This window comes from Lynx rufus, unplaced genomic scaffold (assembly GCF_022079265.1).
Source record: "Lynx rufus isolate CCGP_SWC_20201006 ecotype Redwood Valley unplaced genomic scaffold, mLynRuf1.p SCAF_1, whole genome shotgun sequence".
NCBI lineage: Eukaryota > Metazoa > Chordata > Mammalia > Carnivora > Felidae > Lynx > Lynx rufus.
Genome location: NW_025814823.1, coordinates 179,900,723 through 179,924,485, shown reverse-complemented (window position 1 = coordinate 179,924,485; position 23,763 = coordinate 179,900,723). Strand labels below are relative to the sequence as shown.

Here is a 23,763-nt window from a genome sequence, read left to right as displayed (position 1 = left end):
ATCAAAGTGACCCAAGAGTTTTCTGCAAAGGCATTAATCACCAAAACAAATGGAGGCTCCATCCATCTCTATCCCCACCCCTCTTCATCTCTCCCTCTGATAGTCAGAACAGCAGCCTATTTTTAAACCCTGGCACCACATTCTCTCCTGGAAACATGTGGGCTCCCTGACACAGGCTGATGCTCAGAGGAGATACAGGCACACCAGCGGGACTGCCCACTCTCCCATCCTTCTCCCGTGAGGGGCAGAGGGGGTTCGGGGAGGAGAGGGCCTGACGAGGGAGCCTGCTACCCATGCAGGGGAATAGAGCGTATCTGACACTGGCCTCCATGGCAGGGATAACCGGCTTCTGGCTTCCTTCCTCTGCAAAAGGGAAGGCTGAGGCTTGGGCCAGAAGGACCCCCATGTACAGATACCAATAGCAACGGCTCAAGCCTGGGAAGAAGGAAAACAAAGCCCAGATGCCAAATCTAGCATCTTTTGAAGAGAAAGACTTTAAAAAAATAAAATAAAGCAAAAGAGTTTAAAAGGATCTCCATGTCTCTTTAATGTGCATCTGATGTGCTTTAAATAAAACAGCAAACATTTTATTAAACATTGGAGACTTTTTTTTGGCAAGGTCGCAATGAAGTCAATTTACAAAAAAAAAAAAAAAAAGACTTTTCAAGAAAGGAGGTTGTATTATACTTACAATCGCTCCAGCTGCTTCAGATCCTGGAAGGCGCCTCTCTCGATGACGCTGACCTGGTTGTCTTCCAGATGCCTAGAACCACAGAGACAGCAGCGGTCAAGGACAAGCGGTCTAAGGGGTCTCCATGCTAGGCATCAGGCCCAGCGGGCATGGTCACTCAGCCCCTCCCACAACACTCTGCCCTGCCCCCCGCCCCCCAACTGGGATCAGTCTGGTGGGACAAGATAATTCACATGCCAGCTTGGTGTCACGGTAACCAGGGTTTCGCCGCCTGCACACTTCTACCTGACAGATTGGTTTCCATGCCTCTATTTTAAGAATGTTCTCAGCAAATGTCCCCCCAAGCACTGCAGGATGTTGCACAGAAAAGGAAGAGGTAAAAGCAGCTTCTTATGAAAACCACACATATATTCAGCATCTCTTCCCTTGGAGCTCCCTCCTCTAAGGATTCAAAAATACTTCATTAAAAAGGGCCTTCTCTGTGCACTGTCTCTGGGTCACCTAGCAGGAAGGGTGACCCTATTGTTGGACAACTGCCCATGCCAGGAACTCTGCTTGCTCAGGGCCTGGCTGTTCCCAACATCTGGGTGATAGTCATAAAAGCTAGTCCAGCCACAAACTCTGCTGACCTCCAAAGTCCTCCACTAATTAAGTGAGGTTGATTCCTGCATACGCCATATCCTAAGAATTGAGTATACAATGAAACATTTGTTTTCCTAATTAAAAAAAAATGGCAGCCTTAAATGGATTAGCTGAACAGTAGGGAAGGGAAATACGGAGGCTGCACAGTTTCCATCTAGGACTAACCCTGGTCACTGAATGAGACTTAGGAGGATGCATCTGTGATTGGAGGATGTTTGTTTGGAAGGTAGAGTCTAGGGTTCCTCTGGATTAGGCAGGAGGAGGGGTGCCCTGAAGCACCTGAAGGAAAATCAGAAGGACAGAAGGAAACTTTAGGGAAGGTTTGGCCTTCATTTCAAAACAACTGCATCTATGCTAGCCCACCACCTCCAAGGCATTTTATAACCCCTATACTTCTTGGGCTTAACACTTGGGTCTTTGCATTTATTTTCTTTTTAAATTTTTTTTTTCAACGTTTATTTATTTTTGGGACAGAGAGAGACAGAGCATGAATGGGGGAGGGGCAGAGAGAGAGGGAGACACAGAATCTGAAACAGGCTCCAGGCTCTGTGCATTTATTTTCAAGTCCATCTTTCCCACTATGCGTAAGGACTAAGAACGTGAGAACTTTTTTTTTTTTTTTTTAATATTTTTGAGAGAGAGACAGAGCGTGAGCAGGGGAGGGGCAGAGAGAAAGGGAGACACAGAATCCGAAGCAGGCTCCAGGCTCTGGGCTGTAAGCACAGAGCCCAACACAGGGCTCGAACCCACAGACTGTGAGATCATGACCTGAGCCGAAGTCGCATGCTTAACCAACTGAGCCACCCAGGCGGCCCAAGAAGGTGAGAACTTCTGCTCGTCATCATATTCCTAGCCCTAACACAGTTGCCTAGCACAGCAGCCACCTAATAAAGGCTTTTGACAAATGAAAAGCTAAAGAGGACTTTGGGCTGCATAACATATTGATTTTATATCAAGGAAAAGTCTAGTCTAGGATGTATGAGGTGTCTGACTGAGACTATCAGAATGATAAGGGTATTTTGTTTGGGTTCAATGACATTCTACATTTTTGTGAGTTTTGTTTTTTTTTTTTTTTACAAATAATTAAAAATCACTATCACATCACATCACATCACATCACATCACAAAAGAAACTCCTTTTGAAAAATCAGCTCCTGCATTTCCAAATACCAACAATTGGCGGGAACTGAGTATGGGGTCAGGCAAGGCACACAGGCTCCTCAGTCTTCCACCGTCCTCACCTACTCCAGTCTGTACATTCATGTCACTCTGCCTCTGGAGACTGGCCCTCCTTACTTAACAGATATGGATACCATGGAGCAGGGAGGCTAAGAGACTCACCCAAGGAAAAATTATTTGTATATTGGGTAGACTCCCTAACTCCCAGTCTGGTGTGCTTGCCAAATCTGGTGTAAAATCCCTTTCCTGCTTTCTTACCGGCTGATGGTGTGACATTGGGCTCTCTAGTCAACCTCTCAGGGACTCTGTTTCATTTGTAAAATTAAAATAAATAAATAAATAAATAAATAAATAAATAAATAAATAAATAAATAAAACATCACATAAGTCCTTGTCTGAATAAAAATGGAACTGAGTGTATAAATTATCTAGCCCAGGATCTGGAGTACAATTAGAGGCTTAATACATGTTCTTTTTCTTCCCTTCTCTCCCTCTCCATTTTGCCATATGGCAAGGAGTGCCTTGGAATGCTAACAGACTCACACTAGCACATCTTGCTAACCAGGGAGCTAGTTCAATATTAGTGGCTGGGGGTTTGTTTAGCTGGGTTTTTACTATCAATCAATCCATCACAGAGCTTGTTGTGATTACTTCCCAATAATAACAAGGAGCAACACGATGGGGACTGAGTGTCATATTCTCACTGGGTTTCTGAAGGAGTTTAACTCCAACCTCCTATGATGAATCTTTTAGTTCTGCTTCTTTCAGAAAGGGGGGGTAAAAAAAATGCAAATATATCTTTGTTAGATATCTTCCCCTTCTCCACTTTGCTCAGGCTCTGGGAAGCTAACTTTTATCACTTCAAGAAGCTTCTCTGACTTTGGCTTCCAGTTGGGTTTAGCCAACGGAAGTCACCAGCAAGAGATGAGAGAGCAGGACAGAAGCGAGACTGAGGGATTTATTGCCACCTCCTTCCCTGCCAAGTCATTTCAGGTTGATTGTGCCCCTCTACCTAAGACCATAGGTCCAATTATCAGGTAGCTCCTACCTTTGTAGGCTTAGATAACTACTTCCTCCCACTGCTCCTTGAGGCCCAGAGGGCTGCTGGGGCTCTTTGTTGTCACTATACCCAGGAAACTGCACCATGTCTCCTTGGTTTTTCTTAACTTTGCCCACACTTTGGTAAATAATTCTTTATTTAGCTCTGAGTGCCATCTTTTTCCTGCTGGCATCCTGACTGGTAAGGTAGCTAGGGTTCCTTTCTAGATCTAATTCCTAGGTCTATCAGAGTCCAGCCTAGTACCTGACTTTTAGAGGCTCAATGAATAATTAACATTTGATGAATCAGTGAATCAGTGAATGCAGACATTGTGAACCTTCCATCCAGAATTCTAGGCTGGGATGCAGTTCAGGAGAATGTGCTAATGCCACTGATATCACTCTCATTTTACTGACCAGATGCAGGAGGTCAGGGATCCAGGAAAGGCTGGAAGACCAGAAGGCTGCCCATGGTTTGAGTCTGTTCTGAGTTACAGACACACAGACTGTGTTCATTTTCAGCTCTTTTGGCACTGTTATTTTTTTAGTTTTAACACTGGATCAGAATCGGAAATCGCCCCTTGTGATGATGGCTGGGTGGATTTTAACTCTTTTATTAACTCCATTTGGGATAAAGCTGGTTCCCACATTGTGGGCATAGCAGAGTTCTTGCAACAGACTACTAAGAAAGGGAATATAATTGATACCACCAGAAGAGATCCTTCCTCACTCCCACTCTCTGGGACAAAGGATTGTTATGGGCAATTCTTATATCTTTTTGAATGTACTTTATTTGGGGAAAATTGCCTTTCGATGAGACCAAAGTTCCCTAATCTCCATTTTATCTGCTTTTGCCCATTCACCTGCACTGTATTAACAGTTCTGCATGGAAATAGGTGGCAAACTCAAATTATTCAGGACTATTGAGTCTTTTCTGGCTTCACTATAAATTGTAAATAAGAAACAGATATAGGGAATGTGCTAAGGTGTGATGAAAGCTTTTCAAAAAAGATAGTTGTCTAGGTTACTCAGCTGAAAAGAATAGAATGAGGGAAAAGATGGTTTAAATGTCTGGGTATTTTACTGGTGTTAGAAAGCATTTCAGCTATCCCACCTAGCAGATTCTTTCACAGTAATAAAGGGCCACTTGAATGGAATTGTCTTTGAGTTGATAAGGAAAGTAATGAAACACAGTATATTAACAGTGTCTATAAAGCAGGGGAGGGGCAGTGTTTTGGCATTGGTTATCAAAATAAGAAGAATGTGCCAATTAAACAAAAGATAAACTGGAGTCAAAGAAATGCTGTAGACCATCCCGAGGATATTAATACGATCTTTTGTGATTATTTTAAACTTTCTTATTTGTAGAGAGCAGATATGGAAATCGGAATTTTTATTAGTCTTCTGATGTAATGGTAACAAAATCAAAGGGTTTTCTTTGCTAACTTGGTTAGAAAATGAAACATTAGGCAAAATTTCTGACTTATGTAAAAGGAAATCTCTTACAGATACAGGGGGCGGAAATGGAAACAGAGAAGTTACATGTTTGTTCTTTAAGCTGTCAAATGACCTGGAATCAGGAGTTTACTGCCTCTATTTCTTCAATAAAATTACCCTGAAACTGAGCCATAGAATTCCCTCAACCTGTCCCAGTCTCAGTTCTGACCCACATACATCTTGTGAGAGCTGCTGGTCATCTCACAGACACGTGACTCCTCAGGACAAAAGAAAGACTGGGCAGAGGGTGGAGTCTCCCCCTTCTGCCCTCCACCTTCTCTCCCCATCCCCCACCACTCCCACCCAGAGGATGGTGAGAGGAGCGTGAACATGTCACAGACTGGAGAACACATCAAGGGGAAAACATCTGTTATCTGGAGGCCTGACATTCAGATCCTAGTGCCCCCACACACTGGTGTTCAGGGAAACTCACATAAGCAACTTACTCGCACATCAGGGCTGCATTTACAAAATGGGTAGGCTGTTTCTTCTTGGTTTTCTAAAATTTCTATAATGTAAATGGACAGCAGCTCTGCACAGAGGTCAGTAAGAACATGTTCAGGGTTCTGATTTCTCTTCCACATGGTTACCTGCCATGTGAAGCTGGGACAACTAAACCAACTATGCCCCTTACTTCTCCTGGGCAGAGAGGAGTTAATAACCACATAACACAGAGCTTGGTCTGTGAAAGGTACCATATATACATTGGTTGTCATCACCATCATTACTACTATCTACTTCTCTTTTCTAAATTTTTTTTAAGTTAAAAAAAAATTGTTTTAATGTTTATTTTTGAGACAGAGAGAGAGACAGAGCATGAATGGGGGCAGGGGCACAGAGAGAGGGAGACAGAATCTGAAACAGGCTCCAGGCTCTGGGCTATCAGCTCAGAGCACAACATGGGGCTCAAACTCAACGACCGTGAGATCATGACCTGAGTGGAAGTTGGACGCTCAACCGACTGAGCCACCCAGGCACCCCAGTACTATCTACTTCTCAATCAGGAAAACAACGTAGCACAAGTAATATTCCACAGGTTGCAGTGAGAATAAATAGACTACATGAAAATGTTAAAACCATAAAGCATTAAATGCACAATTATAAGAGTTAGAAGAACTTATGCCCCCCAAACTCATATGTTGATGTCCTAACCTCCAGGCTATCATAATGTGACCTTATTTGGAGATAAGGTCCTCACTGAGGTAATTCAGTTGAAATGTGGTTATTAGAGCGGGCTCTAATCTGACTGGTGTCCTTATAAAAACAGAAAATGTAAACCAGAGACCTGCATAGAAGGAAGAAAACGTGAGAGACTCAGCAAGAAGACAATTATCTAGAAACCAGGGATTCCCAAGGCCACCAGAAGCTAGAAGGGGGGCCTAGATCAGATCCCCACCCTCTCTCAGCCCTCAAAAGGAAACCAAACCCGCTGACACCTTGGTTTTGGATTTCAGGCCTCAGAAACTGTGAGATGATAAGTTTTGTTGTTTAAGCCACCCAGTGTGTGGTACTTTGTTACAGCAGCCTTAGCAAACTAGTATACTAGCCATTCCTCATCTTACACACAAGAAAACTGAAGCCCACAGAGGTACAGTGATTCACCTAAGATCCCATGGGCAGTTAATTCTGATGCAGGACCAGAACCTGGTGCTTCCTGTCCCTACCACAAAATTCATTGTATTACAAAGGGTTATTGGTAAAAAGGAGGTGGCTTCAGATACCAAGACTTTAGCCGCTGCTTCTAGTAGACATTTGCCATCCACAATTCCATAACAAAACAAACACCAAGGCAGTGGCCAGATGGCCCAAATGGTGCTCCAGGTCTGGAGCCACACTCATGGGTCAAAATCAACCTCTGAATAAAGTAGGAAAGAGGCTCCAATTGCTCCTCTCCTATACCTCTAAATGTCTGAGACTTGCCAATAGACAAGCCTTTAGGCACATTCTTACCACTGACAGATTTAGGGACGGGTTAAAGTGTTCAATATTTAGCAAGGAAACCTGATATCCCTTGCTCCCCTTTTGCACCAATACCCGTCCCAAATTTTGCTACCTGTCTATACAGCTGTGGGTGTATAACAAGGGCTCTGACCCTGTCTGACTCTCCCCCTCCCTCCTCTCCTCCTCTCCATTAGGCAACAACATAAATAACTTTTGTTCTGATTGCTCTTTTAATGCACAGGCTGGAGAAGAAATTATAATCTCTATGGAAGAGTAGCATGGTCAGTCAACCTGACATTGCTGTCATCCTACAAGCTGGGCCTTTTGATTTATTTGTGAATAGCCCTCTGTTTTCCCTGTCACTGGAATTGACTTCTTCCATCGGTCTAGCCCAGCCAGCAGCATGGAGACACAGAATGAGATACCTGTGAAAACCTGGGTACACTAATGAAGTGCTTTCTGCTGCAGAATGGTAAGTCCTGTCACCTAGTGCATACGGGTGTGATGTCAGGGCAGCAGAACATTTTCACAAGGCCTAAGAGTTGAAAATGAAATGCACTGGAGAGCCATGCGTTACTTACAAGACCCGGAGGTTCTTGAGTCCAGCGAAGTCCATCTTGGTAATCCTGGTAATATTATTTCTGTCCAGGTCACTGCAATGGAGATCAGATCTAGGTCAGATTTTTGCAGGTTACGTTTATGGTCTATTCAACCCAGACAGTCTTGAAGGAATGCTGCTTGTCAAGGAAAAGGTAATTCCAATGATTAATGTCATCCCCTGAGCATGCCCAACCAACTTAAGGATACTGTATGGAATAAGCCATCCATTATATATGTAGTAGAGCCCTGTTATATTTAGCTTCCTGGCTTCTGTTGCCCCTTCTTTGGGTAACAACTTTTCTTTGGAAGTCCCCTCCCCCAACTCTCAGATCATGTCACATAAGTGAGGCTTGCCCCTCTTCCCAGCTCCAGGCTAGGCTTATAAGCATCTTCACTCCCTCTGACCACAGGAATTGTTTCAGGAATGCGTACATGACTCAAATTTCTAACAGCTCTCTCCCCACTAGGTTTCCAAGCTGTTCAGCACTGCCAAAAGCCAACTTGCCACTATGAAGAGAGAGTTTTCCAGAGTCAAAAGATAAAGAGAGACTGATTCCTGGTGCTATCTTATGAGTATCTGGACCTACCCATGCTGAAGCCAAATACTTCTGTATTTCAAAATCACACGAGTCCGTCTATCCCATATCCCTATTATCTTTAAACAGTTTGAGTTGAATTTTCTACGACTTGAAAACAAAAGAATCTCGACTGACTTTGGTACCTACCTAGGTATTTATTTATTTTCCAGCTAGTTTGTAAAGTCCCTGAGGACAAAGATAATATCTCATTTAACTCCATACCCCAATATAGAAAGTATGTGCCTGGCAGAGAGTGGAGGTAATTTTACTAATCTCATACATTAGGTAAAGACAGCTACATGGATTGCTCCTGCAAAAATGGTCCCAAAGAGAAGAATTTGCCACGGAAGAACTGAAAGCATCATGGTGATATTTGTGTTGGTGAAAAAGGGTACCATGGGTATTAGGACACCAGGGTTAGAGAAAACCAAAGTCAAAAATGAACGTATGAACAAGTTATATATATATATATATATATAACATATATATATATATGTTATATATATATTCTATGTTTACTAAAATTATCTAAGAAGACTAGATGCAAAAATAAATAAACGAGTAAGACCAGGAATAATATGTTACAATTCTTAATAATAGATACTGAGTGATTAATTCCTATCTACTATGCCTTTTTGAGAAACTTTTCAGGTTTTGGCCACACTGTAGTTTCAACAAGGTATTTGTTTTGTTTTGTTTTGTTTTTAAGATTTTTAAAAAATATTTTATTTACTTTTGAAAGAGAAAGAGATGGAGACAGAGCGTGAGTGGGGGAGGGGCAGAGACTGAGGGAGACATAGAATCCAAAGCAGGCTCCAGGCTCTGAGCTGTAAGCACAGAGCCCAATGTGGGGCTCAAACTCATGACCGTGAGATCATGAACTGAGCCAAAGTCAGACACCTGACTGACGGAACCACCCAGGCACCCCTCAACAAGGTATTTGTAAAATGACTTTGCTCCTTCCTGAACATTCAGGAACTAAGAGGCCATTTTCCCCATGACAGATCCCCACCCACACGCTCACTATTTCTTTGGTTTACCTATCCAGGTCCTAAAGCTGCCATCCATCAGTCATGCCTCAGAGGGACTTGGGAGCTCTACAGCTGCATAAAGGGAATGGAGACACAATCTTCAGATTCTCATACTTGGTATGAGGAGGGATTATTCTCCTGGTATTGAAAATAATATCAAAAATAAAAATCAAGTGAGTCCTTGGGTAACCTCACCTGGGAAACACCTCCCTTCCTCATCCAGTTTTCCACTAACAAAAATAGCAACCAAGTTGTTTCTTAGCCAGCCTGTGATGGAGTGAGGCAGTATATAGTCTTTTCAGATGTAGTGGAGTGCTGGTAAAAGGAAGAGCAAGAATTACACAGGAAAATGAAGAAAGTTGCTCGTGTGAGGGTTAGAAACGAGCACATAGACAGGAATCTCATGCTTATCCTCACTCTGAGTATTCTTCTCACCTCCGGTCTCAGTTGGGACTGATGTTTGGGGACACTGAAAATTGCAGATATGACAATGCATCTCAGGGTTTAATTACCAGGACACAGCATGATATTTTAGCAGCTTGTGCTGGTGGCTATCGCACCAATATTTTCAATTAATATTTATTATGTGAAGGGGCACATAGTGTGCTCTGCTGAAACATTGAGGATTTCAGGGGGGACGGGTCATAGGGTTGCCCCAGGCACATAGTCCATGTTTGGGAGGTGGAGCTTCAGAAGCAAGCAGCCCTGAGTTTGACTCCCTGCCCTGCCACCTAGTGAGTGACCTACCGGTAGTTCACTTCATCTCTCAGGCTCAGCTATTCCATCCACAGAATGAGGGTAATCACCTCAATCTCCAGAGCTTTTAGGAAGGTCAAATGAGATGATACGTACGCACTGCTTATCCCAGTGCTTATCTGGCACTTGTTAAAGACTCCATCGTGGCAGCTACTGCTACTGTAATTAGTTGAACTGCATCCCTCTTACCTGCACCCCCCACTTCCACTCTGAAATTTCAGTGCACCAAGAGCTGCTGCCTGCAGCACCTCAAACTCTGTGCCTACAGATGAATCCTGGGATCCCCAAGAGACTATCTTCCTACAGATGAAAGAGGGGTGCATTTTGTGACCAATAAGTGGTAGGATGGCACTACCAGCAGGCCCCTCACGCTGCCTCTCTCTCACATTTCTATGACACCTATTTCCATATCTTTCCCAGCCCCACCAACTGATGCACTGCCTGACTGCCAGGGAGGAGGTCAGGGAACACGTTCATGGGCTTTGAGGTGGCACAGGTCAGGGTTCAAATCTCTTCCCCATCCCCCCACTCCCAGCTGGGTGAGTTTCAGTATTTTACTTAACTTCGCTGAGCCTCCATGCTCTATGTCAGCCCCTCCTACTTGCAACCTTCGAATGGCAAGAAACACAAACTAGACTGCCAGCATGCTTGGCTGAACATAAGAATTCATTAAATGGACACTGAGAAGAGGCTGCAGTACCTCATGTGCCCATCGCTCCCCCAGCCCCCCCATCCCAGTCCAGGCTGCTCTGGAACTTCAGCCAGATTTCTTAGCCTTCAGCTTTGGCCCTTGAGGGAATTAGTGTATCTTAGCCTACCTAGCACAAGTTCCAAACCAGCTGCAAGCCTGCTCATGAGACGGGAAGCCACTATGGTTCTAGATGAGGGGTAGGGACGTGGGGTGGCAGGAAAACATGTCTGCAAGTTGTTTCTTTGACAAACCTGCCATGGACATGTACAGTCTGTGTCCCTCTCCCTTGAACCTGAGCGGGCCTCATGACTGCTTAGACAAGCCTGGGGTAGGAATGATGTGGAATTTCTGAGGCTGGCTTAAAAGAGGTAAGAAGTGACTGCCTGGCTCTCTTTCAGAGCACTTGCATGAGAGTCCTCAGCTGTCACGTTGGAAGACCAGAAGACCTAGAGTCGCCACTGGTTAAGGCCACGTAAGAAGACCAGAAAGAGAATACAGAGAGAGACAGAGAGGTGCTGAAGGAGCCCTTTGTGGTTCCACCCTGGCTGTTTGATTCTTTCCAGCCTGGAGGTCAGGCACGTAAGTGCAAACACCTTTGAGATTTTAGCTCCAGCCACCATCTGGGTAGGACTTATGAGAAATCCTGAGCCAGATCACCTAGCTGAAGTACTCTTGAATTCCTGCCCACAGACACTATGAGGAAGAATACTAAAGTGAGTCCTGTGTCTTAAGCCATTAAGTTCTGAAATGAGTCATTTGGCACAATACAGATATGGAAGAGAAAGGAAGAGAAAGACATTTTCTGAATATTTAATTTACCATTAACAATGGAATGCCCTTCAGATAACTCTCAAAGGCATGTCCTTTCTGCCCCTGACTGCCACTCTTGAGATCCTCAGTCCTGTCATATGGTCAAGGATGGATCACAAGGGGACAAAGATACCCTGTCATCCTAGGAATGAAGTGAGAATTGGCCCTCCTCTCTGGTTCTCAGGAGTAAAGACTGTAATTAAGGTTGTCCATCCCACCAAGTGGGCCTTAGGACACTATGAGAATCACCCTGGTGTATTATTAGTAATCACAATAGTGGGTACCATTCATTGAACAGAGCCTGGCAAGCTGTCCACCGAACCATTTTCCCTGTCTGGTACACACAGATAGTGTACATTTGTCAGCTTCTCTGGCAGGTAGGTGCAACCATGTGACTGAGTTCTCACTATTACGTGGGCAGAGGCAATATGTGCTGCCTTCAGGCCTGACCCATAACACTTCTTGCTCAGTCCTCCATGCTCTTTCTCTTCCTTCATCTTGGGCTGAATTCAGTAAATCCAGTGGAGGACTCCAAGACTGGCAGACAGAAAGAACCTGAGTCCCTGAATGACTTCACAGAATAGAGACCCTCCCTCCCCTGTCTCTCCATTTACCCACATAAAACTCATTCAATAAATAATAATTCACATTCATAATACACATTCAATAAATAATTCTTAAGCCTCTGAAATTTGGGGCCTATTTGTTATAGCAGTCTACATGGACAAATGCAGTATCTTTGAGTCAGGAACTTTCCATCTTTTTTTTTCCTTTTTCTTTGCAACAGTTTCTGAAACATAAGTGTTATGATCTTCCTTCAAGATAAAAATACTGAAGATACGAATTAACAAAAGCTGATGTTTTGGGGCCCAAACTCTGCACCAGACACTGTGCTAAGAACTGTATGTTCATTCTCTCTTATCCCAGACAGCAATCATATGTGGTAGGTACTATTATTACCCCATTTTTCACATGAGGAAGCTGAAGCATCCTCTCTTCCATCACCAGTCTAGCTTAGATTTTACCAACAAAGCAACTTCCCATGAAGTCACACAACCAGTAAGGGGCAAAGGCTAGGATGTGAATTTGGGCTCTCTGAATGCAGAAGACAAGTGTTTTTTGTGTTTTTGTTTTGTTTTGTTTTGCTTTAATCACATCATGCTGTCCATCTACATCTAGAGTCTAAGCATTTTCTACTGCATCAGGTGAACTTCTGGCAGGAAGAAAAATGAATGAATGAATAAATGAATAAATAAATAGAACAGAGCAGTACAGAGTAGAATTTCCCATCCCATCTTGAAGAAAGCAAAGGGCACTCCTGGTGGTTTGGCTGCTTCCCTCTCCAGCCAACAGGGCCCATTTCCTCTTCTGTCTTCCAGTGAGGTCTGGGCCAGTGGGAGTGCTGAGCCCCTCTGCAAACTCCAGGGGGGAGTGCTATCTTGCTGTTTTTGCCCATGTCTGGTTTCTGCCATGATGCTCATCATCTACCATATTGCCTCCATAAACAGGCATCACCATGGTAATCTCCAGCATTATTTTCCCCCATCCCAATCAGTGAATCATAAACCAATGCTATGAGTCGCAGCTTTGTGGTATTTTCACATCTGCTTGACACCTTGGGTGGGGTAGGGAGGGCAAGGAATTCAGAACAACACTGGAAAAAATGAAACAAAAATGTTCTAGGGCAGACTACTGTCCCTAACTTGGCATATGTATATTCACATCCTTCTTTTGATTCATTCTGCGGCATTCCAGCAAAACATTCTTTTTGCCATGGCACATCTGGGAAGAGGAAGCAGTAAAAACAACCTCCAGTAAAATAGCATAGTGTGGAGAAAAGGGCTTCAACACCAAACCCAGAAGATGTAGATTTGAGTCCCCTCTTCCTTCTTAACTGTGTGACTTTGGGAACATCACTTAAATCTGTTGAACCCCAGTTGTTGGTATTGTTGTTGAGACTTTTATAAAATATGACCAAGAACACAGCTCTATAGGACTATCAGAAGGCTCAAGAGATAAACTGTTTGAGGAAACACTTTCTAAATAGCATTTGGGGTGGTTAATTTTTCGCTCACAGCCAACAACTTGTTGAAAGAGGATGCAGAGGTAGAAGTTAGGACTGGTGTCAAAAAAAGATGTTTCTGTGTGATGGTACAATGTACAGAGTTAGAGAACATACCATCAGTTCAGATAAGACCATCTGCCCCTGCACAACAAGTATCTACAGAGTGCTGCTTTCTGGGTTTCAGGAAAGAAGATCTCAGTATAAGGTGAACTTGGAAGGGTTACCTCACAATGAATTAATTCCCTCTTACAGGAGTATATAAGCAGAGATTAGTAGTTAACTCATGCCAGACATGATGTACTTGTGATGGGTAGGAAACTGGACAACATAACGTATAAAGTCTTAATAATTTTGAGATCTATAACTCTTGTGTTTTGGGGGCCCAGAACCAAGTGGCCTTAAAAAATATGGCTTAGACCTTGCCCTCAGCTTGGAGTCTAGTTGAGGAGATGAACTGAGACTTGCAAGCTACTTAGAGAACAATGTAAGAGTATGCAAAATTTAGATGTTAAGAGATGTGGTTTAGATTCCATGGAGAGTGAACAATCAAAGATTTGAGACTGCTGTGAGAACAGGAGCTCAGAAGACCTGGAGCAGATGGGAAGCAAGTGCATTGTGATGGGGTGGTGACAGCAAGGGCCATGATAGGAATCACAGAGAAGTGGAGGGTCTGAGGACAAGGAAAACAAGCTTCTGAACAAGCCTTCAGACAGTGTGATGCATTCACATTCCAGATCCCAAAGCTGAATCTGGGGATTAGGAAAGTGGTAAGAGGGGGCAGAATTAAAACGTCTTGTGGTCCAGCCTGACCCCTTGTTTACCACTAGCAAAGAACAGGTTCCAACCAAACCAGAATAACTTAGTGGAGGGGCTCTGACCTCAGTTTCAATTATTCGCTCTCTACCCTGGGAAACTAACCTGATTGGACCACATTACAGGGCTGGCTCTTGTGTCTTATTTCGCTTTGAGTTGAGCAGCAGATAGAGGAAGGGAACAGAGTGAGGACAGTGTATTTATTCTCCTGCTTCCCTCCCTGAGAGGTCATCCAGGTTAGCTACTGTCTCCACCAAAGGTCACGGTTCCTCTTCATGACTGACCTCTTCCTGGTTCCAGAACATTTTGCCTCCTCTCATCTCTTCTGGCTCAGGGGCGGTAACAGCTCTACTGTTTCTAGTCCTGGTTCCCTGAGCCACACCCAGTTTCTGAAATAGTCCCTTTATAAATCAACCTTTCTGGAATAATTCTAATTTGAGTTTTTCTACTGGTTTTCTTTTTCTGACTGATATGATACATCATTCATTCATTCATTCAATAAACTGTCTTAAGCCTTAAGTTTCAGCTACTATACTAAATGTTGAGATGCAAGTGTAAACCAGACTGGTATGGTCTCTGACCTTAAGCAACTCAGAGTTTAGTAGGAAAAATAGAAAGGATCAATTACCACAGGCTGTGCTAAATAGTCTACACTAAGTGCTGATTAACTCTGTCTGTAAAGGGCCAGATAGTAAATAATTTAGGTTTTTCCAGCCATATTTATTATCACAACTATTCAACTCAGTTGTGTAGCATGAAAGCAGCCATAGACAATACACAAACTAATGGGTATGGCTGTGCTCCAGTAAAACTTTATTTACAAAACAGGCTGAAGGCCAGGTTTGGTCTGGAAGCTACAGTTTACAGACTCCTGTTCTATACTGTGCCAGAGGTATAAACAAAAGCTTATGGGAGAGTATAGAAAAATCATGTTTTAAGGGTCAGGAAGAGCTTCCAGGAAAAGGTAATGTTTTAATCGAGACTTCAAGGATGAGTTGGCCATGGCCAGGTTGGCTGGCATAGGACTATGTGAGAGGGAGGAAAAGGATTCTAGGTAAAAGAAAGAGCACGTATAAAAGCCTAGAGGCATTACCTGAGGATAACTGCAAGCAGATTTGTTGGGCTGTTAAAGCATGTTACAGGAGAAAGCAGGACATTCCTTCTCTCCATCTTTCCTTCTTTCTTCCCTCCATTTGTTCCTTCCTTCCTTCCTCCCTCCCTCGATCCCTCTTTCTGTCCTTCCCTTTATCCTTCTTTTATTCCTACAATAGGCCTTTATTACACACCTACTTTGGACCTGGTACTGTACTTATGACTAGGGATAGTGTGTTGAACAACAACAAAAATAGTTCCCTTCTGGGAACTTTATTCTCTTAGTAATCATGGCAGATAGACTATAGGGTGGGTTACATGATCCCTGTCTCCTAGTATTAGCACCCTTATGTAATCCCTTCTCCTTGAGCAAAGCAGGACCTACTTATTTGCTTCTCACCAATATAACACGGCAAAGTGACAGGATGTCACTTCTGTGATTATATTACATACAAGTATAATGCCCATCTTGCTAGGGGACCTTTACTCTTATTACCTGTGATCAGCAAGTGGCCATATTAGGGAGGCCCATATGACAAGGAACTAAGGGAAGCCCCCCACAAAAGAACCAAGGAGGAACTGAGGACAACCACCAAGAGTCTGAAGTCTTCAATCTAACAGATTGCAATTCTGCTAACAACATAAAGAGCTTAGAAGTGGTTTCATCCCAGTTCAGCCTTCAGATGAGACCACATTCCCCAACTAACAGCTTTGTGAGATCTTGAAGCAGAAGCCTCTGGTGAACTGTAAGGTGATAAACAGGAGTTGTTTCAAGCCACCAAGTTTGTGGTAAGACTGTTACACAGCAACAGAAAACTAACACAGGGGGCCACAGGCAACCACGAATAAACCACAGAACTACAGATTACAAAAAAAGAAAAAATAAATATCCGAAAATCATTTCAGGGTGAGGCTAAGAGAATGAAAGTAAGCATGAGAGGAAGTGGAGGCTCTAGCAAGGGTGGTGGGAGGGGCCTCTCTTTGGTAGAGACATTTGGTCTGAGACCTGAAGGGAAAGGAGGAGCCGGGCGAAGGGAGAGGCTGAAGGGAGATATTTCCAAATACAGGAACAGAATCACAACAGCCCTGAGTAGAGCAAGCATTTGGAAGGCCTAAGCAACAGAAAGGTCAGGTGACGGGAGCAGAATGGGAGTGACTGGAGCAGATACCAAATGGGGTCACAGATGCAGGGGGCACCCAGGCTTTGGAGCATCCATGGGGCAGCCTGCATGCTTTCAGCACTCAGAACCACAGAAGAGGTCAAGCAGGGAAGCAACTGGTTTAACAGCCCTCAGCTCTTTCCCCTGACATTAAACCTGCCCCCACAACCAGATTTGTGTCCCCAAGATGCCAACGTCTCTCACAGTGCAGCAGCACTGCAGCCAGGTGGGCATCATGGCTATCCTCAGCCTGTCACACTTAATTCTTTCTTCTTTCAGTCCACAAACCTTTACTGAGCATCTTACAGATCTGGGACTCTGTGAGGCACTCTATCAACACATACGTCCCCGCTATCTGCTGGCCTCGAAAGCCCTCAACATCCTTTCTCCCTCCAAATCCTACCACTATGTCTACTCAAAAGATATGTTGAAGTCCTAACTACCAATACCTGTAAATGTGACCTTATCTGGAAATAGGGTCTTTGCAGATGGAATTAGTTTCAGATGAAGCCATTAGGGTGGCCCCAATCCAATATGCCTAGAGTCTTCACAAGACAACAGGACAAACACAGGGAGGACAGGCACAAACACCAGACACAGGAGCTGGAGTGAGGCAGCCGCAGGTCAGTGGATGCCAAGGACCACCAAGGACCAGAAGCTAGAAGAGGCAAGGAAGGATCCCCCCGCCATACACTTCAGAGTGAGCACGGCCATACCGATTCCTTGATTTTGGACTCTTAGCCCCCAGAAGTGTGACAGAATGTGTTTCTGTTGATTTAAGCCACTCAGTTTGTGGTACTTTGGTTTGGCCACCTCGGGAAACATATGGCTTCTCTTCAGGCTTTACAAGGCCCCCCCCAAGCCTCTTCTCTGCAGCTTTCCCAGCCTCTCCATCCCACACTGATCTCTCCCTTCTCTGAACTTCTGAACTTCTGCATCATTTAGCCTCTGCACAATCCATTTTGGCCTTTCATCACATTTCCTTCCACCTCGTGTGTGCTGCCTGTTTCCTGTGTGTTTGTCTCGTCTCCCAAAGGACTGTGATGCTCTGTGGGAGCCAAAACCACATATCACACTCCCCTCACTTCCTCCCAGACACCTTGGATGAAGTGAGGTCCCTTGGAGACACTCAGAGAAATGTACACTAGTGTTCTCTGGATGCTGGGGTGAAGAGTTTTGTTGTTTTTTTCTTAAATATTTTACATTTTGCTTCTTAGGACTGCCAATGTTTTCTGCAATAAATATGTATTACTCACGCACCCTTCCCTCTCTCCCCCGCAAAATGTTGGAAAAAGTGGCCTGGCTGAAATAGGACTTTTCTCATGGCTAAAGTGACCAGCAGAGCTAAAGCCATCTAAGACCTGGAAATCTGGCCAAAGGAAGATGTACTTTGATAAGCCCAAGGGCAGTTCTTAGAATCTGCTCAGATGGCCCTATGCTTATAGGTGTCTTTCTTTCTTTGCTTTCTCTCCCCAGCCATCCATTCATCTTTCATGATAGAGGAGAGGAAACAGTATGTGTTCAAGAACCATCAAATCACCACCCCACTAGGTCATACGTGGCCACATTTCACTGTGGATCACCCTCACAGACAGAGCTTCCCCTTCATGCTACCCGCCCCCCCCCCCAACCTGTACAACAGAGACATTACTGAATTATTTTCTGACTTTTTCACTTCATCCTCATCAGTTACATAACTACATACAAGTTTAAAAACACATACACGCATTCGGGAGAGAAATGACTGAATTTGATTTAAAAAACTGGCTTCACACTACCTCAGTTGTTTGGGAACTAAGCCTCCCTGGGCTGAATTTCTGACTTGGCAACACTCTCGCATATATAATTTTACACCTGCAGAAGTTTGCAGCCAGTGCTATACAGACAGCTACCTGCAGGGAGGAGAGGAGCCAGACAGAGGGGCAACCTGGATGGTTGGATGTGGGGGTGGTGAGGGCCCTACAAGGAGGACGGGCAAGCATGGGTCTCTGCTCTTCCTCTCCCTGCAGCAGGAGGGCTCCCTGCTGGCCCCTGTCTTGCTCTGTTCAGCTTCATGCTCCAGCAGGAAAGGGCATACAGGGGGCATATCTAGCTCTTTGCTGGAGGCAGTGGAGTAGAACTTGTAAACTGGTAGCCCATGGGCCAATTCTGGCCTGCAGACATGTTTAGTCTGGCCCTTGATATACTTTTAACATTTATTAATTAATTGCCAATTTGGAAGCATTTCACATACAAATCTGGAATTCTAGATTGTCCCCAAAAAATCAGGTGATCTGACCCACTGGGCTCTCATGGCCACCGGAAACTGTAGCTAAGAGGCAAGTGCCCATTTTGGATAAGGTATGGACTCTCATTCATCTGCTTCCTCACTTATGCCACCTGCTTGGCCCTTACAGGCACTGCAGTTTGAGATCCTTCTCCCTGCTCCAGAACATAATGCTTAAGGAAGCAGGCACTAGAATCAGACAGCCTGGGCTCAAATTTTGCCAGACAGTGGTAATGATTTTAGGCAAACTCATCCCTAAGTTTCTGTTTTCTCGTCTGTAAAATGGGTATAATAACAGTACCTATTTCCTAGGGTGTTGTGAGGATTAAATGAGATGAGAAAGTGATTTAGCACAGGACCGGTCATCTAGTAAATACCCAATATGTAAACACTGTCATTAATTTGTTGATTATTATTCATACAAAACATGAGCACAGGAAGATGGAGAATAGGTTAGTGAGACCTCAGTGCTGAACTAAACTCAAAGGCGCACATACTCCAATCCACAGCTCTCTTCCCAGATCTTCCTAGTCCACTCAAGCACACCCTTCAATAAAACATCCAGAGGGATTATCTCTCCCTTCATGACACACCCCAGGGCATCCCAGTCCTGACTCTCAGAAACAAACAAACAAAAAAAGAATAAATCCTTCCCCAATTCTTCCTACAATGACATATGACAATTTCTTTCTTTCTGAGCAGTAACCTCCAGGTAATGACTACATGTCCAGAAATCTCAAACCTTCCAAATTCTTCCCAGAAGGCCCATTCTTAAAACCCCTCTCTACCCTATAGAGGAGGGCATCTGAAAAAAATGAAAGGCTCCACAAATCGCTGGAAATTATGAAACAGAAATCTCAGAAGAGATTGGGATCAGCCTTTGAAAATGTGGCAAGAAATGTAAGGCACATGATATGGCAGGAACAATGCTATGTGTTCACCAAACGATTCTATTTTCCTCCTAGGTAAACAGCAAGATTAAATTTCTGGGCACCCCTTATATCTAGGTGGGACCACGTGACTGATTTCTGATTGAAGAAATGTGGATGAAAGTGATACAAGCCATTTCCAGGCAAGGCTATAAAACATCCTTCACATTATACTCTCTTCCCTTCTCTTGTCTTCTTTGACATGTGTAGGCCATGTCTCAAAAATGATAGTGTCCTGTGATGGAAGGAACCTGGGTTCCTGAGTGACAAGATGATCACAGCCCACTACCAAGACCAACTACACTAGACTCTGATATAAGAAAGTAATACATCCTGTAGATAGGATGTGTTTTGCCACTGCTAATCTGGATTTGTTTCTGCAGCATAGTCTTATCCGTACTAACTGATACACATGGGAGTTTGGCAGAGTGGGAAAGAAAGGCCTAAGAAGCTAAGTATCCATGATTTTTCTCTGTGCTCTGTTTCTAACCCATAGCATGATTTTGGAAAAGCTACCTGCCCCCAACCTTTGAAAGGAGGAAAATAAACTGGTTGATCCCCAGGGTCAGAATCTCACTGACCCTGAATTCTCACCCATGAAAATTCTCACAGGCTTTGGACTCCATTAACACACATTACCTTAAATTATGTTTTTAAGAAGGCCACCTAAGTTCTAGTCAACAGAGGTAGGAAAGCTGCAGCCAGCCCACATTAGAGTCTAAATAAATATTTGTGGAGTAATTATTATGCAAGAGCCAATGTGTGCTGGGTGTTGACCATGTGCTAAGCACTATTCTAAGTACTTCACATTCAGTGCCTCTTGTAATCCTTACAACCAGCCTGCAAGGCTGGTGCTATTATTAGTTCCATTTTATGAATGAAGAAATGGAGGCACAGGGAGATTATGACCCTTATCTATGATCCCAAGCTGGTAAGTACACCAAGGGCATTTACATTCAGACAGTTAGAGGTCAGTGCCTGAGAACTTAGCAATCAATCAACTTGCAAAAAATAGAGTCCTGAGGGGTGAAAGGCAAAATGAAATGGTCTGATCAGAGAGTTTCCTTAACATACCCACAATTTTAGCTAAACCAGTAAACAACTTTTTGGGAGTTGGGGCTGTATCTTACTTATGTTTGAATCCCCAGGGTCCTGCACAATGTCTGACATATAAAAAGCACAAATAAACATTTGTTGAATGGCTGAGTGATCTGAACCTAGCTCTTTATCAACATTTTTAACTGAGTTACATTTGTCTTTCATTGACAATGACTTGAGATCCAAATTCAGTATCAGTATTTCATTTGTACCAGTAAATCTGATCACCAGTTAGAACTAGAGTGATGATATAATTTCTCATCCAAACTTGAATGCTTTTGTGAATCAAAGGAGGTGCCATTAATGATTATTTCAGGCAAAGAGGCAGAAATTAGGACTGTTCTAAGCAATTCAGCACAAGTGGTCATCCTAGCTACAGTCACAAAAACCCACAACAGAGGTGAGTGACAAAGGAAGTACTCCCAAGGGGCCTGACTGTTCACAATGTCCTTGTTCTTAAGGAATGTCCCTTCTTGTCCACTTGGGCAGCAAACACTTCAAAGCTTATACCATTTGTAGGACATGTCATGGTTAAGTGTCATTCTCCAAATGATGCACATCTCCAAACCCAACAGCCATAGAGCACACACACTATTAACTTTTAATATAGGTGCAGTAATCACTTTAAGAAAACAGGAAGGAGCAGCCCCAGGAATGCAATGATTGCTACAGGAATATAAACATGGATTGCATTGGAACAGACTACATACTTTGTATAAACACTAATAAAGTGAGTTCAGGCTGAGCTGTGACTTTAAAGGAAATTCTTCCCCATAAACATGTCCTGCCATGCCCTAATAACTCTTTAATTTGATGCACATTTGGGAAGGATGATGCGAAGTAATCACAGAATAATGTTAAGGTCTGTTGCGAAGGAGGAGGGGGTGGAATGTGATGCAACTTGGAGCTAACACCATCTACCAGAGAGTTGGCTCCATTGCTCATTTCACACATGGAGGGAATTTGCCGAGTGACATGCAGGAAATCAGAGACAGGTCTTTGCAGGTTCAGCACAAGAAGATTCTGGGTGTCATCTGATGGTTCCATTAGAGGACTCTTGGCCAGTCCATTTCTGGCCTGCTTTCTCTTGCTGGAGACAGCAAAAGTGGCTTCTACTTGTATGTGGACTCTCTACTTCCTAGAACAAGGCTCTTCAAATCTCAACTAGACTATAAGCTCCTTGAGAGCAGAGAATACTTCTCACCTATCTGGAATCACCCATCAGGCTGACATGGCCCCGTACCCCTGCAAGAAAGCAGAATGGCACAGAGCTGAAGCTGTACCATCGGGGATCATGACACAGTATAACTGTGTGGTTGGGGCAAGCCACTCTGCTCATGTGAGGATGGGGTTAATAGCACCTACTGAACCTTAGCAGGCTTTAAAGATGATAAAATATTCAAGATAAAGGGCCTGATAAATTAAAAGAGTTGTACAAATGTTGGAAATTATAACTGCTGGAAAGCATAATAATAATAATAATAAACAATAATAATAATAATAGTTTGGCATGTGTTGATTTATCACTATGTGTCAGGTACTGTTCATCTCCTTTGAGTTCCCACAGAAATTCTAAGAGGTGGGTACTATTATTGGCCCTGTTTTACAGAAAACTGAGCTCCCTAGAGGTTATGCAACATCCCCCAGTTCGCACATCTAAGTATTATCCACAAAGTAATGATTTTGGAGGGCAGGCTAGATTGTCAGGGCTCCCTGCTCTCTGCTCTCCTACATCACAAGGAATTGAAGGAATTGAAAGAATTATATCTGTCTACTTTACCATGAACAACCAGAGGGCAAGAGTTGTGTGGGAGTCTCCTGTACATCTCCAGGATCCAGCAAAGAATGGGAAAATTAAGGCTTTTGGATCAAATGACTAGATCCTCCCTCACCCAGCCACTCTTACTTGTGTACCAACTCTTGGCATCCATAACCAAAAGCATCATTGTGCTTCTCTGCTCTCAGCAAGACCAGAGGCCTCAGCCTTGTGCCCTGGCTGCCTTGAAATGTAGCCCAAAGAGCTCATCTATCTAGGCAGGTTCCCCACACCACCCACTGCCCCCCCCCCCACATACCCCACATACACACCAGGCTCATCTCAAGTACCATGCCTTTGCTCAGGCAAGTCTCCCATTTGTAATGCCTTCTCCCATGGACCAAAATGAATGTACCTAACAGGAAGCTTGGCTGAGGAATAAGGACCTTCTTTAATAGCGTGCTAAAGAAGAAGAGCTAGAAAGGAAGAGGATACCTTTATAGTACACCAGCGGGGCAGCGATGGACCCACCAACCCCAGTCAGGTGGGAGCCACTTTCCTGCATCTGGCACCAATAAAATGCCTAAGGACAAGAGCTAGGTTGGGAGAGAGAAGGGCTCATCTGATTCTCCAACCAGTCCTGCATGTCCAGACCCAAAGAGGCAAATATCCCTTTCATCATTCATGAAACCATATCTTGCTTATTATGACAATTTTTAAAACTTCTCTGATGATTCCTTTGAGAATCCAATTTGTTTCCTTTGTAAAGAGGAAACAATTCTCTTCTCAGTTTGGGAGGTGGGGGACATTCCATTTATCTTCAGGGGAAAATCTGTTTCCTATTACGAATCACATTCTGTGGGTCTATTTGCGAAGAATAAATCTCTACACTTCATGCAGAAAAAAAATTCTCTTTTCGCTGTTCTACAAAAATCCCTGAAGGGAGGCTCCTGCCGTCTTCTAGCAATTGTGACAAAGACTGGATTTCCATCCCTTGCTTTGAGTAAAGGGAACTTTTTACTCATTTTCCGAAAATCAGTATCCCAGAATCATCTAGTATACCTCAGAGAGCCTACTATGCAGTAATTCGTTCAATCAGCATTTATGGGTGGAAACTGAGGGTCAGGATC

General features: G+C 43.7%; 1 protein-coding gene across 2 annotated transcripts in view; it reads right to left on the bottom strand.

The window, feature by feature from the left end:
• Nucleotides 1–23,763, bottom strand: part of SLIT3 (slit guidance ligand 3) — a 593,232-nt gene that overhangs the window by 540,073 nt on the left and 29,396 nt on the right. For both annotated transcript variants that reach the window (XM_047091292.1, XM_047091299.1), the window contains exons 2-3: nt 7,570–7,641; nt 692–763 (exon numbers count right to left, since the gene is read on the bottom strand). In XM_047091292.1, coding sequence (XP_046947248.1) covers nt 692–763; nt 7,570–7,641 — 144 coding nt within the window. The remainder of the gene's footprint in view (nt 1–691; nt 764–7,569; nt 7,642–23,763) is intronic.